The sequence below is a fragment of the Eublepharis macularius genome, chromosome 14 (genome assembly GCF_028583425.1).
Source record: "Eublepharis macularius isolate TG4126 chromosome 14, MPM_Emac_v1.0, whole genome shotgun sequence".
Taxonomy (NCBI): Eukaryota; Metazoa; Chordata; class Lepidosauria; order Squamata; family Eublepharidae; genus Eublepharis; species Eublepharis macularius.
Window position 1 is genome coordinate 44,798,302 of NC_072803.1, and position 10,927 is coordinate 44,809,228.

The following is a 10,927-nucleotide window of genomic DNA, read 5'->3' on the forward strand; positions in this document are numbered from 1 at the left end:
GGCTGATACTGGTGGTTGGGGAGCAAGGAAAGACAGCGTGGCTGTATACTGCTCTGTAAAGAGTTGCAGGGGTTGGTCCACAACTGGGATTACTGGGTTGTCCTCTGCAGGAAGTTCTGGGTGTGTGATCATAATACCCAGTACCTCTCTTGGGAGATAGTATTCCTTTCCTCCTTCAGATATTTTAAAAGCAGTTCTGAGGCAGATATTTCTCTTCTATGGCTGAATGTTTCTAGGTCTAGCTGTCAAGTAGTACAGGAGGATCCATTGCTAAATAGAGCTAGATATTAAGTGGGTTCTCTGGAGCAAGAGAGAGCTGGTCATCACATGTGAAAAGGCAGAGAATGGTAAGGTAGAAGTAGTATGTGGGAATAGACATGGCAAAAACGAACCAAGCAAGAGCCTCTGGCATAGCATCAGGAGAGTCCTGTTAGATCAGACCAAATATTCGTGTAGTCCAACATCCTGTCTCCCACTCCGGTCAATAAAATGCCTTAGAAGGTCTACAAGCAGGACTTGAAGGTCAAGACTTCATGCTTCTGCATATCTTTCAGAGGTATACTGCTTCTGAATATGGAAGCTCCATTGAGCCATCATGGCTGTTAGTCTTTAAGGAACTTCCTTTCCCCTTTTAAAGCCATGTATGTCAGCGGCAGCAAGTTCTATAAATGAACCACATCTTGTGGCAGCAAGTTCAATAAATGAACTATGCATTGTGTAAATAAGTACTTTCTTGTCACCTTTTGGATATGATTGCCAACGGCATGTACACGGCTGAAAGGGCCTGTTTGTAGTCTTCGGGGACCTAGCCTGGGCCTGCCATGTTCTCTAAAAAAGCAGTAGCCACTGCTTCACAGCTGCATTTGGTGTTCTTTTGGGTTCAGCATCAGGCATCCTCAAATGCCTTGATCATCTGCAGGGCAGTTTATCAGTGTCCCATTTTGACAAGTAAAGAGAACACTAATCACATAGGCCCCTTCTTGACTAGGGTAACTTAGTACTAGTGCGTGCTTACCTAAGGTCCCTCATAATATTCATCTTGATTTGGACCCTACAGGCCATGAGTTCCAGGACTCCTGCTGCGCACTTGATAAGAGTGTTGACTTGAACTGGGAGGCAGAGAAAGAGCTTGAAGCTGCAGCCTGCAGTGGGGAGGACTTCATCCCACCCAAGATCATGGTGAGTGATGCATGCAGAATTCCAAGAGCCCCTTCACCCAGTGCCCCAGTCCTCTGGGCTAATATGACCTTGGGTGGTCTCATTTTTCTCAGTTGCCACCTTTTCATTGCTTCATACCACTGAATGGAGCAAAAGTCCCCATTCATGTATACAGGATAGAAGAAAAGTTGTCATCAAAGGGAACCCTCCAAGATGGAAGCAGAGTGTTTTTCCTTGAGTATGAAAGTATTGAGTATTGGCTAGAAGTTTTATTAAAACCAGCAAAAAGGTGAAATGCAGGGTTTTGCCCTGGTACCATGTTCTGCACTTGCATAGCACACTCACAGGATTCACAAAGCTGATCCCAGCAGCAACCAAAGAAGTAAAAAGAATGAAGGTTGAACAGGACAGTTTGGTGTGTAAGAGAATTGCAATGTCCTTGGCTTGATGTTGTTTGGATCCAAAACCAAATATGTGAAAAGTCAGTTAAACAAGGACTTGCAAAAATCAGGTGCCTGTCCATTGTTTATTTACTTATCATATTTATATGCTGCTTTTTCCTCAATGAAAACATAAAATGTCTTACAACTTTTCTCACTTCATTTTATCCTCACAACAACCACCTAATGAGGTAGGTTGGTTTGAGAGAGAAGCTGGCCCCAGGGCACCAAACAAGCTTCCATGACAGAGTGGGGATTCAAACCCAGTTCCCCCAGATCCTAGTCCAAGACTCTTAACCATACTGGCTCCCTCTCCCTCTCTTGTCCTACTTCCCTGCCCCTTTTCCAGTGGAGTTTCCTATTTCAAGCTAGTTGGATCTGAGTCCATGGTGCTTTCTGAGTGGTTCCTGCCAAGGATGGGTTCCTTCTTATTTCCAGGGGCTGGCATTCAGCTTTTCAGCATGCATCTTGATGTGTGCAATTTTTTGCCATCAGATTTTTAGTCTTAAGTTAGTTGATGGATAAGAAAATCTTGCTATCGCATCTACAGCAGCAAAAAAGTCCTGCCCTTGATGAGGAACCTGTGGCCTGAATGAATATGAGGTGTATCAAGCATCCTGGCCTTCTGCATCACATGGACCTAAAATACACTCTCTCTTCTCCCCCATTCCTTCCCCTCTTCCAGCTCATTTCTTCCAAGGTGCCCAAAGCAGAATACGTTCCAACAATCATCCGCAGGGACGATCCATCCATCATCCCCATTCTCTATGTAAGTTGGTCTTTGTGATTCTGTGCCACCCGCAACTGCCCAAACTTGGGATGGGGGACCATTCTTATGAATTTCTCTGGGGCATGAACATTGCCAGATGCTGATGTAGAGTCACAGATACTATATGATGGGGTGTATGTGGAAAACCTGAAGCTACAAAGGAAATGGGGTACAGATTTGGATTCATGCCATGTTGGCTATTTTCCTTGACATAATGACTTCTGCTGAATCACTGATTTCTGCATGAGCAGAAGCTGGTCTTATGCTTCTTGAAATATTTAATCAGACTAGTTGAGTGGGTGGCTGAATTGCACACATATGCATTGGGCAGCTTTTAAAGATAAGAAAAAATCATGGAGGATAGGTCCAACAGCTGGTGTTAACCAGGGTGGCTTAAATGGTCAAAATACTTGCCCCAAGAAGGCAACAGTGAGGAGGCTTTTCCCTGTGTGCCTCTCCTTTGGGCCTTCCCAGGTATCCAGACGGCCACTATCAGATACTGGGCGACATGGGCAAATTAGTTTAATCCAGCAGGACTCTTGTGTTCTTCAGTTGATCTTCTGGTTTGTGAAATAATTTGACTAGTTCTCTCTTGGATCCTCAGTGGGATACCCAGTGAAGAAAAAAGTGTTTATAAAGCATAGCTAACTAACACTTGAAAACATAATCACTCCATCTGTTACATTAAATAATGGCTATTTTATATCGCATGGGGGGGTGGGGGGGGTTTCCAGGTAAATTCCAATTCCAAACAACCCTTCATCAGGAATCCATTGGCACCATTAATCTTAAAAATCCCCCGCTTTCACAGTACATTGAATTGCATTGATGCTTTGACAATATCTTATCCAGATATAATTTATGGGTGTCCAAACACAATGGAAGCTGGATGAAGAGGTATTGTCATCTAATATAATGCCACTGATTGTGTGCATGGTCCATTAGAGGGTAACATAAGCTTTGTTTTAAAGGAGCTTACTCTCTAAAGCCAACTCTCTTTTTTTGTCCCACTCTAATTTTTGTCAAAGAGGTTCTTGAGGTTTTTATAGTGCTTCAAAAACCTACAAAACCTGTTTGAGCAAAAATGATAACAAAACCTGTGAAATGATAATGGTGACAAAACCTGTTTGACCAGAAATGGTAACAGGGGAAAGGAAATGAGTGTTAAAAATCACAAATGACAGTGGCTCTGTCACACTGCCACCTGTCCCCAGCATAATCCCATTGTGCCTTGCTAGCACCATATTTACTCAAATGGAAGACAATATTTTTTATATTTCCCCCAGCTTCCTAAGGCCGAGGGGTTATCTTCCACTCTGGTATACAGATTTAATGAGTATGAGAGGTGATTCCATGCACATGCAGGGAAAGCTTTTGAGTAATCACGACAGCTCATTCTCCAGAGGAGAAGAGTGGCAGGTAAAGCAATGTTGAGTCTTTCAAGATGCTTTGAGTTTCAAGGGGTGAGATAAGGCATTTGATGGACTTGCTGATTAGCTTCAGAAACTACAGCTCCTTGCCTGGCAAATGATAAGAAGCGGTAGGACCCAGGATGGGTATGGATTTGCTCCTTTACAGATCCATGTTTCTGTCTCAGAAGAGTACTCCATACAAGCTTTTGCTGCTTCCCCTGTGCAGCAGGCTGGAGTTACCTAGTAGCTTGGCTCTTTTCCCCCAGGAGAGAGAAACTCAAAAAGCCCATGGGTTTCCAGAAGTTTAGCACAACATTAGCATATAGTTGTTATGAGTTTGTGGACATTTTAGATAGAGAAGGATAAGGAAAGTAGTTAATTTTAAATGTTCTGCTGGATTGGAGGTGGGGGTTAACAGTGCATTCCTCAGGAGAGTTACACCCTTCTGAGCTCATTAATTTCATTGGTTTTAGAAGGGTGTAATTCTGTTTCAGATCTGAGCCTTTGCCTAGTAGTTTGATGCTTGCTGGGTATGTGTGTGTGTGTTTTAAAGCCAGTCTCTTGTCTTTTAAAATGTTAGACAGCATGATCCATTACTACTTGTGAACAGTTACAATGCACAGAGGTGCAAAAAAAGTGAAAGTAGTTATTTTCTTCTGTAGTCTATAATATTTATTGTATATTGATTACTATGTAATAAAAAAAGTCTATACTGCTGTCTTCTTTTGGAGGGGTTGTTTTACATTCAGGGCCATCTGCTTTTATGTATAACCTCATTTTGGGGGAGGGTCATCTTCCTTTTAAGTAAATGTGCTAGATAAATAGTGGAACTTCAGCCATGCCTCTTTTTTTTCCCCCTCGCAGGATCATGAACATGCTACCTTTGATGACATTTTGGGTATGTGAGCATTTGGCAGCGGAGAATGAAGGGAACACGGCTGAAGGGGCAGAGGTTGTTTGAGGGGTTTAGTTTTCTAGTGGAGTCACTAGGAAGAGACTCGTAGCAAATATGTGGGTAGTGGCAGGTGAACACAAAAAAAGCAGCCCCTTGATTCTTTATAATAATAATAACATTTGATTTATATACCGCCCTTCAGGACAACTTAATGGCCACTCAGCGGTTTACAAAGTATGACATTATTATCCCCACAACAAAACACCCTGTGAGGTGGGTGGGGCTGAGAGAGCTCCAGAGAGCCGTGACTAGTCCAAGGTCACCCAGCTGGCTTCAAGTGGAGGAGTGGGGAACCAAACCCGGCTCTCCAGATTAGAGTCCCGCACTCTTAACCACTACACCAAACTGGCTCCCAGTTTGTGGCTGCAGATAAAACACAAGTGAGACAATGATGTATACAGAAGAGGGATGGGTACGGATGCCTTTCTCAGCCTCCTTTTGTTCTTCCAGCCTGTGAAAATGAGAGTAGGATCACTTCTTTTTATTTAGTACGTTTTTATCCCTCTCTTCCTCCAAGGAGCTCAGGGGGAGTACATGGTTCTCTCCCCTCCTGCATTTTATTTGCACAACAAACCTATGGGGTGGGTTATGCTGAGACAGAACAACAGGCCCAAGGTTACCCAGTGAGTTTCAAGGCAGAGGGAGAATTTCAACACAAATCATTATGCTACACTATCTATTGCTTGTTATGGCCTGAGCTCCCACCCTGCCCCCCGCAACCTAGTCTCAGTAAATAAGCCTTGACCCTTTTTCTGTTCTCCTCCCTTATTTTCCTTAGTGGCATTTAGTGCCATTTTAAGAGCATGTGGTAACATGCACTCAGACATTATTCCACTTATTTCTCACTTTCTTGCACTTAAAAAATTGCTGCACTTTGGGCCCACTCCAGATGTTACTGTCAGGCCCACCTCCAGGATTTTGAACAAGGTGCCTTTTAACTAAGGAGAAAGGGGAACAAACTGCATACTGCCTCTGGATTTCTTTGGAGCCCTGTACCAAATGAAAATGGGGGCATTGTCAGAGTACTGGACCTTCTGATCATTTGGGGAGACTTTGGCAATTGCCTACCTTTTCCACTTTGGGGTTCACATATCCCTCCCCCCTGTTCTTTTGCAGAGGAAATTGAGAAGAAGTTGAATATCTATCGGAAAGGCTGCAAAATTTGGAAGATGCTAATTTTCTGTCAGGTATGTAAGTGCTCTTGGACAGCCATCTGTTCATTGTTTTCTGGGGGAGAGTGAATGTACTGGCCTCTGCTTCCTGCAGCTATTGATATCTGAGCATACTCTCCCCAAAGGAGTGGTGAAGTAGCTGATAATGACAGATTGTTCTCATAAACCACTTCTTTCTCCACCCTGCTGCAATTTCAGTGAACACCACCACATTCCAAACCTGTGCCTTCTCAACAGCCATTGCCCAGCACATCAGATCCCTGGGGTGGATTCAAGAAGATGGTTGGAAAGGCTTTATCTCCCCCCTGACCCCCCCCCCATTTGCTGCCTCTGTAAAGGACTATAAAATGTGTCAAGTTTTTTTAACTTTTCTGACTTTTCAGGGTTAGTGTTTTTCCTTAACTGCCTAAGAGCTATCTCCTAAGTTTTATTAATTTATTTACTTACTTACTAACTTCATTTATAGCCCTCTTCCTCTCACTAAGACTCAGAGTGGATTTCAGAATATAAAAAAAATATGCCACTGGCCTGGCTAATACATAGTTCGAGGGGCTGGAACAACAGGGAAAAAATTAAATTGTGGAAAATAACTAAAAATATTAATTAAAAACACCAGCATAAAGTTTAATTTAGAAATACATAAATTACATTTAAAACATCATACAGTTCTACATATATGTACTAAAACCTTGTATATACATAAAATAAAATCACTAATATACAGGTATAATAGTACAACTCATTGCCATGTGTACAGAACCAATAAAACCAGATGCTTTTTTGGCCCAAAGGCCTTCCTAAGTGGTATAAAAATATTACAGATAGCACCCTATCAATAAATATACGTGACCTAGTGCACAAAGCATCTGATACAGAGAAAAAAAGGAAAAGTGAGACAAAAATGTTTAAAGGTTCATACCTGCAAAATAAGTAGAAAACTAGTATCAAATAAATATATTTCAATGAAGTCAATCACAATGTGCAGATACATTCACAAAGGATACACCTGTTAGCCACGAGTGCTAAATGAAACTTCTCTGTTCAGAGGCAGTATGTGTTTGCACATGAGAGGCTGGTGACTAGAAGGAGGAGGAACGGAAGCAGGATCTTTATGCCCTGCTTGTGGGCATCCTGGAAACATCTGTGGGCAGTGGGATGAGGCCTTAGCTGATTTGATCCAGCAGGGTGCAGCCTATGCTCATGGCAGAATCTGGCTATCATTCGTGTGTTATAAACTCTGCCCATTGCTGCATCTGTAATCAGTGGGTCGGAGAATGCACCAGATACCTTCCTTTGTGAGGCAGAGCTATTGCAGAGTCATTCAGAGTTTGGATGTCTTTGCAAGTAAATCCAATGGATACTTTTTCCTGTGCACTGTAATGAAGGCAGTGGTGGTGGTGGGTTGATCTATCGGGGTAACATGCTTCATGTGGCAGGGGTGGAGGCAGAGTTGACCAAACTGTGCAACCACAGAAGCTCTGCCACAGCAGAGTGGCTGCACTCTTGGGGGATTGCTCGCCTGTTTGCTGCAGACTCTGCCTTCTTCCTCCTGCAGGGCGGCCCGGGTCACTTGTACCTCCTGAAGAACAAAGTCGCCACCTTTGCAAAAGTGGAGAAGGAGGAAGACATGATCTAGTGAGTGAGAGACTGCAGTGAGCTTCTGAAAGTTCAAGGAAGCAAATGGATACACCTTTTTTTTTTTCAGGGCAGAGAAGGATAAAGGTACCGATTGCTGCAACCACACAAAAAGAGCAGTGATTGCTCCTGTGCTGTCTTATAACAATATAGACATATATTGTTATCAGGCAAATTGAAAAAAAAACATGATCGTTTGCTGACAAAAGGAATAAAAAATCCTCTTTACCAGGGTGGAGGAAAAAGAGCACAGGGCAGAGTTGTCTCACAGTCACAGTTCAGTTAGCCGAAAGTGGGCAGGAAGTAGGAAGAACCAACAAACGTGCAGGAAACATATACATGAACAAATGTGACTCAAATCCAATTTCTAGAAAAAGATGGTGGTAAAAGTGGTCCCAAAAGAACCGGGGAAAAAAAACCTGGAAAAATGCAAAGCAAAATCTAATGGCTCAAGAGAATGTGTGGAAGACAAGGGGATAAACTGTAGCAGTATGGGGCCAGAACTAATGCAGCAGCGCTACACAGAAAACCTCTACGACTGTGATCCTCGTGACTATTTCAGATGTTGCCTCTTGCCACAAACTCACTGGGATGGCCAGGTGCAAGCTCCTGTCTCGTTCTCAGCCGCAGACCTGTGATATGGGGAGAATAATACCAGCCTACCTTACATGGCTGTTGTAACATTACATCAATGTAATGTAAGTGAGGTGATTTGAAAATTAAAAGCCCTATACCTGGTTAAATGGTTCTTCATTTTCTTCTTCAGAACTCCCTTTGGATACAACAGCTAGTGCTGTAGAGATCAGCCTTTTTATTTGTAGTACGTTCCTTGAGTGAACCTTTTCCCCCCATTGTGATTTGTACTTCTTACCATGTAGCAGTTTGGCATTCCGCCTGTTCACAGGGTCTCCCTTGGCAGATAAACCAGCCTGTAATGAAGTTAATAAATGTCTCAGGGAGCCCTCTTAAGTCGCCGCTTGTACCTTCAGGGGAATTCTGAATTCATCTGGTTTTCTGGTATTTTCCTGTTGCCTTACACTTGTGCTTTAAAAAAACAACAACACCCCAAACCAGTGTACTCACCTCCAGACATCCTCTGTTTTCCAAGGAAAAGCATAAGAGGAGCAATTCTGACCAATGTCAGAATTGTATGTGGTGATAGCTGGCTTTCCTGTTGGTGTACTTTCTGTATCTTTTAAAATCTGTCTCTCCACAGTGTTCACTTCCTGCACCTAATCCTCAAAGCTTTCATCCACCATAAATCCGTTTCTTTCCTTGAAAATCTGGGTAGCACTGTCTACCATTATTCTAGGGAGCCTGAGGGTCTGCTGAAGGCTGGTGGGAATGGGTGCTTGTCTCCCTGCTTCCGTGTGAGCCTGTTACGCACAGGTCATGTGGAGGGGGGCATTGAGACTTCATTCTTGTTCGTGTTATTGCATTCTGCCGTCTTGTTCTTCAGTTTCTGGAAGCGGCTGGGCCATCTGATGAGCAAACTGAACCCTGAACCGAATGTGATTCACATCATGGGGTGCTATGTACTTGGAAACCATAATGGAGAAAAGGTGAGATCCTACTTCCTGTCTCCATGCCCTTGTCTCATGGGGAAGGAGCTCATTCTTTCTCCCAGTAGGGGAGCTGTTTAAGATAGCAGTTGCGCTCTGATCTTGCTGTAGTCTAGTTTTATTTTCCTTGGCAGTTTGGGGTGGGGGAAGGAGGCTGGTTGTGACCTCGCACAGCCCCAGCTGATTTCTTCCTGAGAAACCTCACGTTCTGCTGCTCTCCTCCACCACTGATGATGGGGGACATGCAAGGACTGTACTTAAATAAGCTAAACTGATTGAAATAGGTGCCTACGGTTCCAGTGAGGAGGAAGTGCTTGTGTTCAGGAAATGTGTAGCGACTGGGACGATGGGGAACTCAGAAATGCAACCGCCTGTAGATGTCAAATCCAGACGTGGATCTCAAGTGAAGGCATGGGAGCACTTGGTGTCTATTTCTCGCCTGCGTTTTTCCCACCCCCAGAGGCCTCTGATAAAAATGGAAGGGAGTTATCAAGCCAGCTGTCTTGGCTCTGCTTCCTCCTCCACTTTGTACTGTGACCCTGGGCTCTTCATATGAGCTGAGAGGCAGTCCTCCTTGGCTGGTGCTTACCTTGCTTTAAATACTACTTGGCAGGCTACAAACACATCTTGTGACACATTTAAGTCTTACTGCTGCAGGAAGATGCACCTCCTTTTCTTTGCCCATTTGCTGATGCGCCTTCCCCATTATCAGTGTCAATGGCTGGGTGAGCTCCCCTAATTGTTGAAAGTGGCCTACTTGGCTGTTATGCAAAGTATCTCAACATCTACCCCCAAAACAGCAGATTCTATCCAGTGGGTGACTCTGGAATACGTTTGTCTTTCAGCTTTTCCAAAACCTGAAGAACTTAATGAGCCCCTGTCGAGTTACCTTTGAATCTCCACTAGAACTTTCTGCTCAAGGTAAGTGCTTTGTTAATTGTTTCAAGAGTTAGATTATGCTTTATATAGTGCTGCAGGTTGATACGTTGGCAGCATATGAAAGAGAGGTGCATGTAGCCAAATGCCCCAGAGATGCATGCTACAATTTATGAGTAATCTTGTGGCATTTGAATGCTGAAGTTCTGCATATACACATCCTGCTCCCAGTAGTGATAATCAGTTCACCTACTTTAAGCACCTTTTAAAGTGCAAATTGGTTTGAATAACTTACTTGGAAACCCAATAGTCCCTGTTTGGTTCACTTCCCCTTACTAGGAAAAAAATTAAGGCACGGCTATGGGTTTTAATATTATAAAGTTGGTTTTATTTTTGGAAGGAAGTCTGCAGTCCTCATGACTTTGTTCGCTGCCCGTGGAAGCTGTATTCTTCAGGACCTTTAACATCTCCTAAGAACATTCCTTCAAATTCTCCCCTTTTCTTATGAAGCCCAGATCCATAATTCAGAGCCTAGTGCATATCTAACAGTTGACCAGAATGTGGGGATTTGGCTGCTAAATTTTGCCACTGCATCCTTTCCTATGCAAGTGAATTCTGCTCAACCAGGATTCTGTATTGGAGTTTAGGAGTGTTCTTAACCTAGTGTTCCTGATTCTGAGAGATAAGAGGGTGGGATGTTCACTTTAAATGCACCCTCACCATCGATACTATTATTTTCCTCAGTTAGAAACAAAATTAGATATACATATATGTTTCTTGCGCACAGAAACAGTTTTCTGTGGAGCACTCACTGGTGATGGAGCGTCCACATGGTAATTTTCCCTAGATTTCCCTTGACTCAGAGACATCTCCTCCAGGCAACTAGAGGCCTTTTAAAGGTATTTTTATTGTTAACTGCTGAGTTTTGATGTTATAGCAATATATTTG

General features: G+C 43.3%; 1 protein-coding gene across 4 annotated transcripts in view; it reads left to right on the plus strand.

Moving 5' to 3' along the window:
* NSMF (NMDA receptor synaptonuclear signaling and neuronal migration factor) overlaps window positions 1-10,927 on the plus strand; it is a 50,461-nt gene that overhangs the window by 32,024 nt on the left and 7,510 nt on the right. For all 4 annotated transcript variants that reach the window (XM_054998324.1, XM_054998325.1, XM_054998327.1 and 1 more), the window contains 7 exons: window positions 1,058-1,179; window positions 2,284-2,367; window positions 4,644-4,677; window positions 5,851-5,921; window positions 7,462-7,541; window positions 9,001-9,103; window positions 9,949-10,024. In XM_054998324.1, coding sequence (XP_054854299.1) covers window positions 1,058-1,179; window positions 2,284-2,367; window positions 4,644-4,677; window positions 5,851-5,921; window positions 7,462-7,541; window positions 9,001-9,103; window positions 9,949-10,024 — 570 coding nt within the window. The remainder of the gene's footprint in view (window positions 1-1,057; window positions 1,180-2,283; window positions 2,368-4,643; window positions 4,678-5,850; window positions 5,922-7,461; window positions 7,542-9,000; window positions 9,104-9,948; window positions 10,025-10,927) is intronic.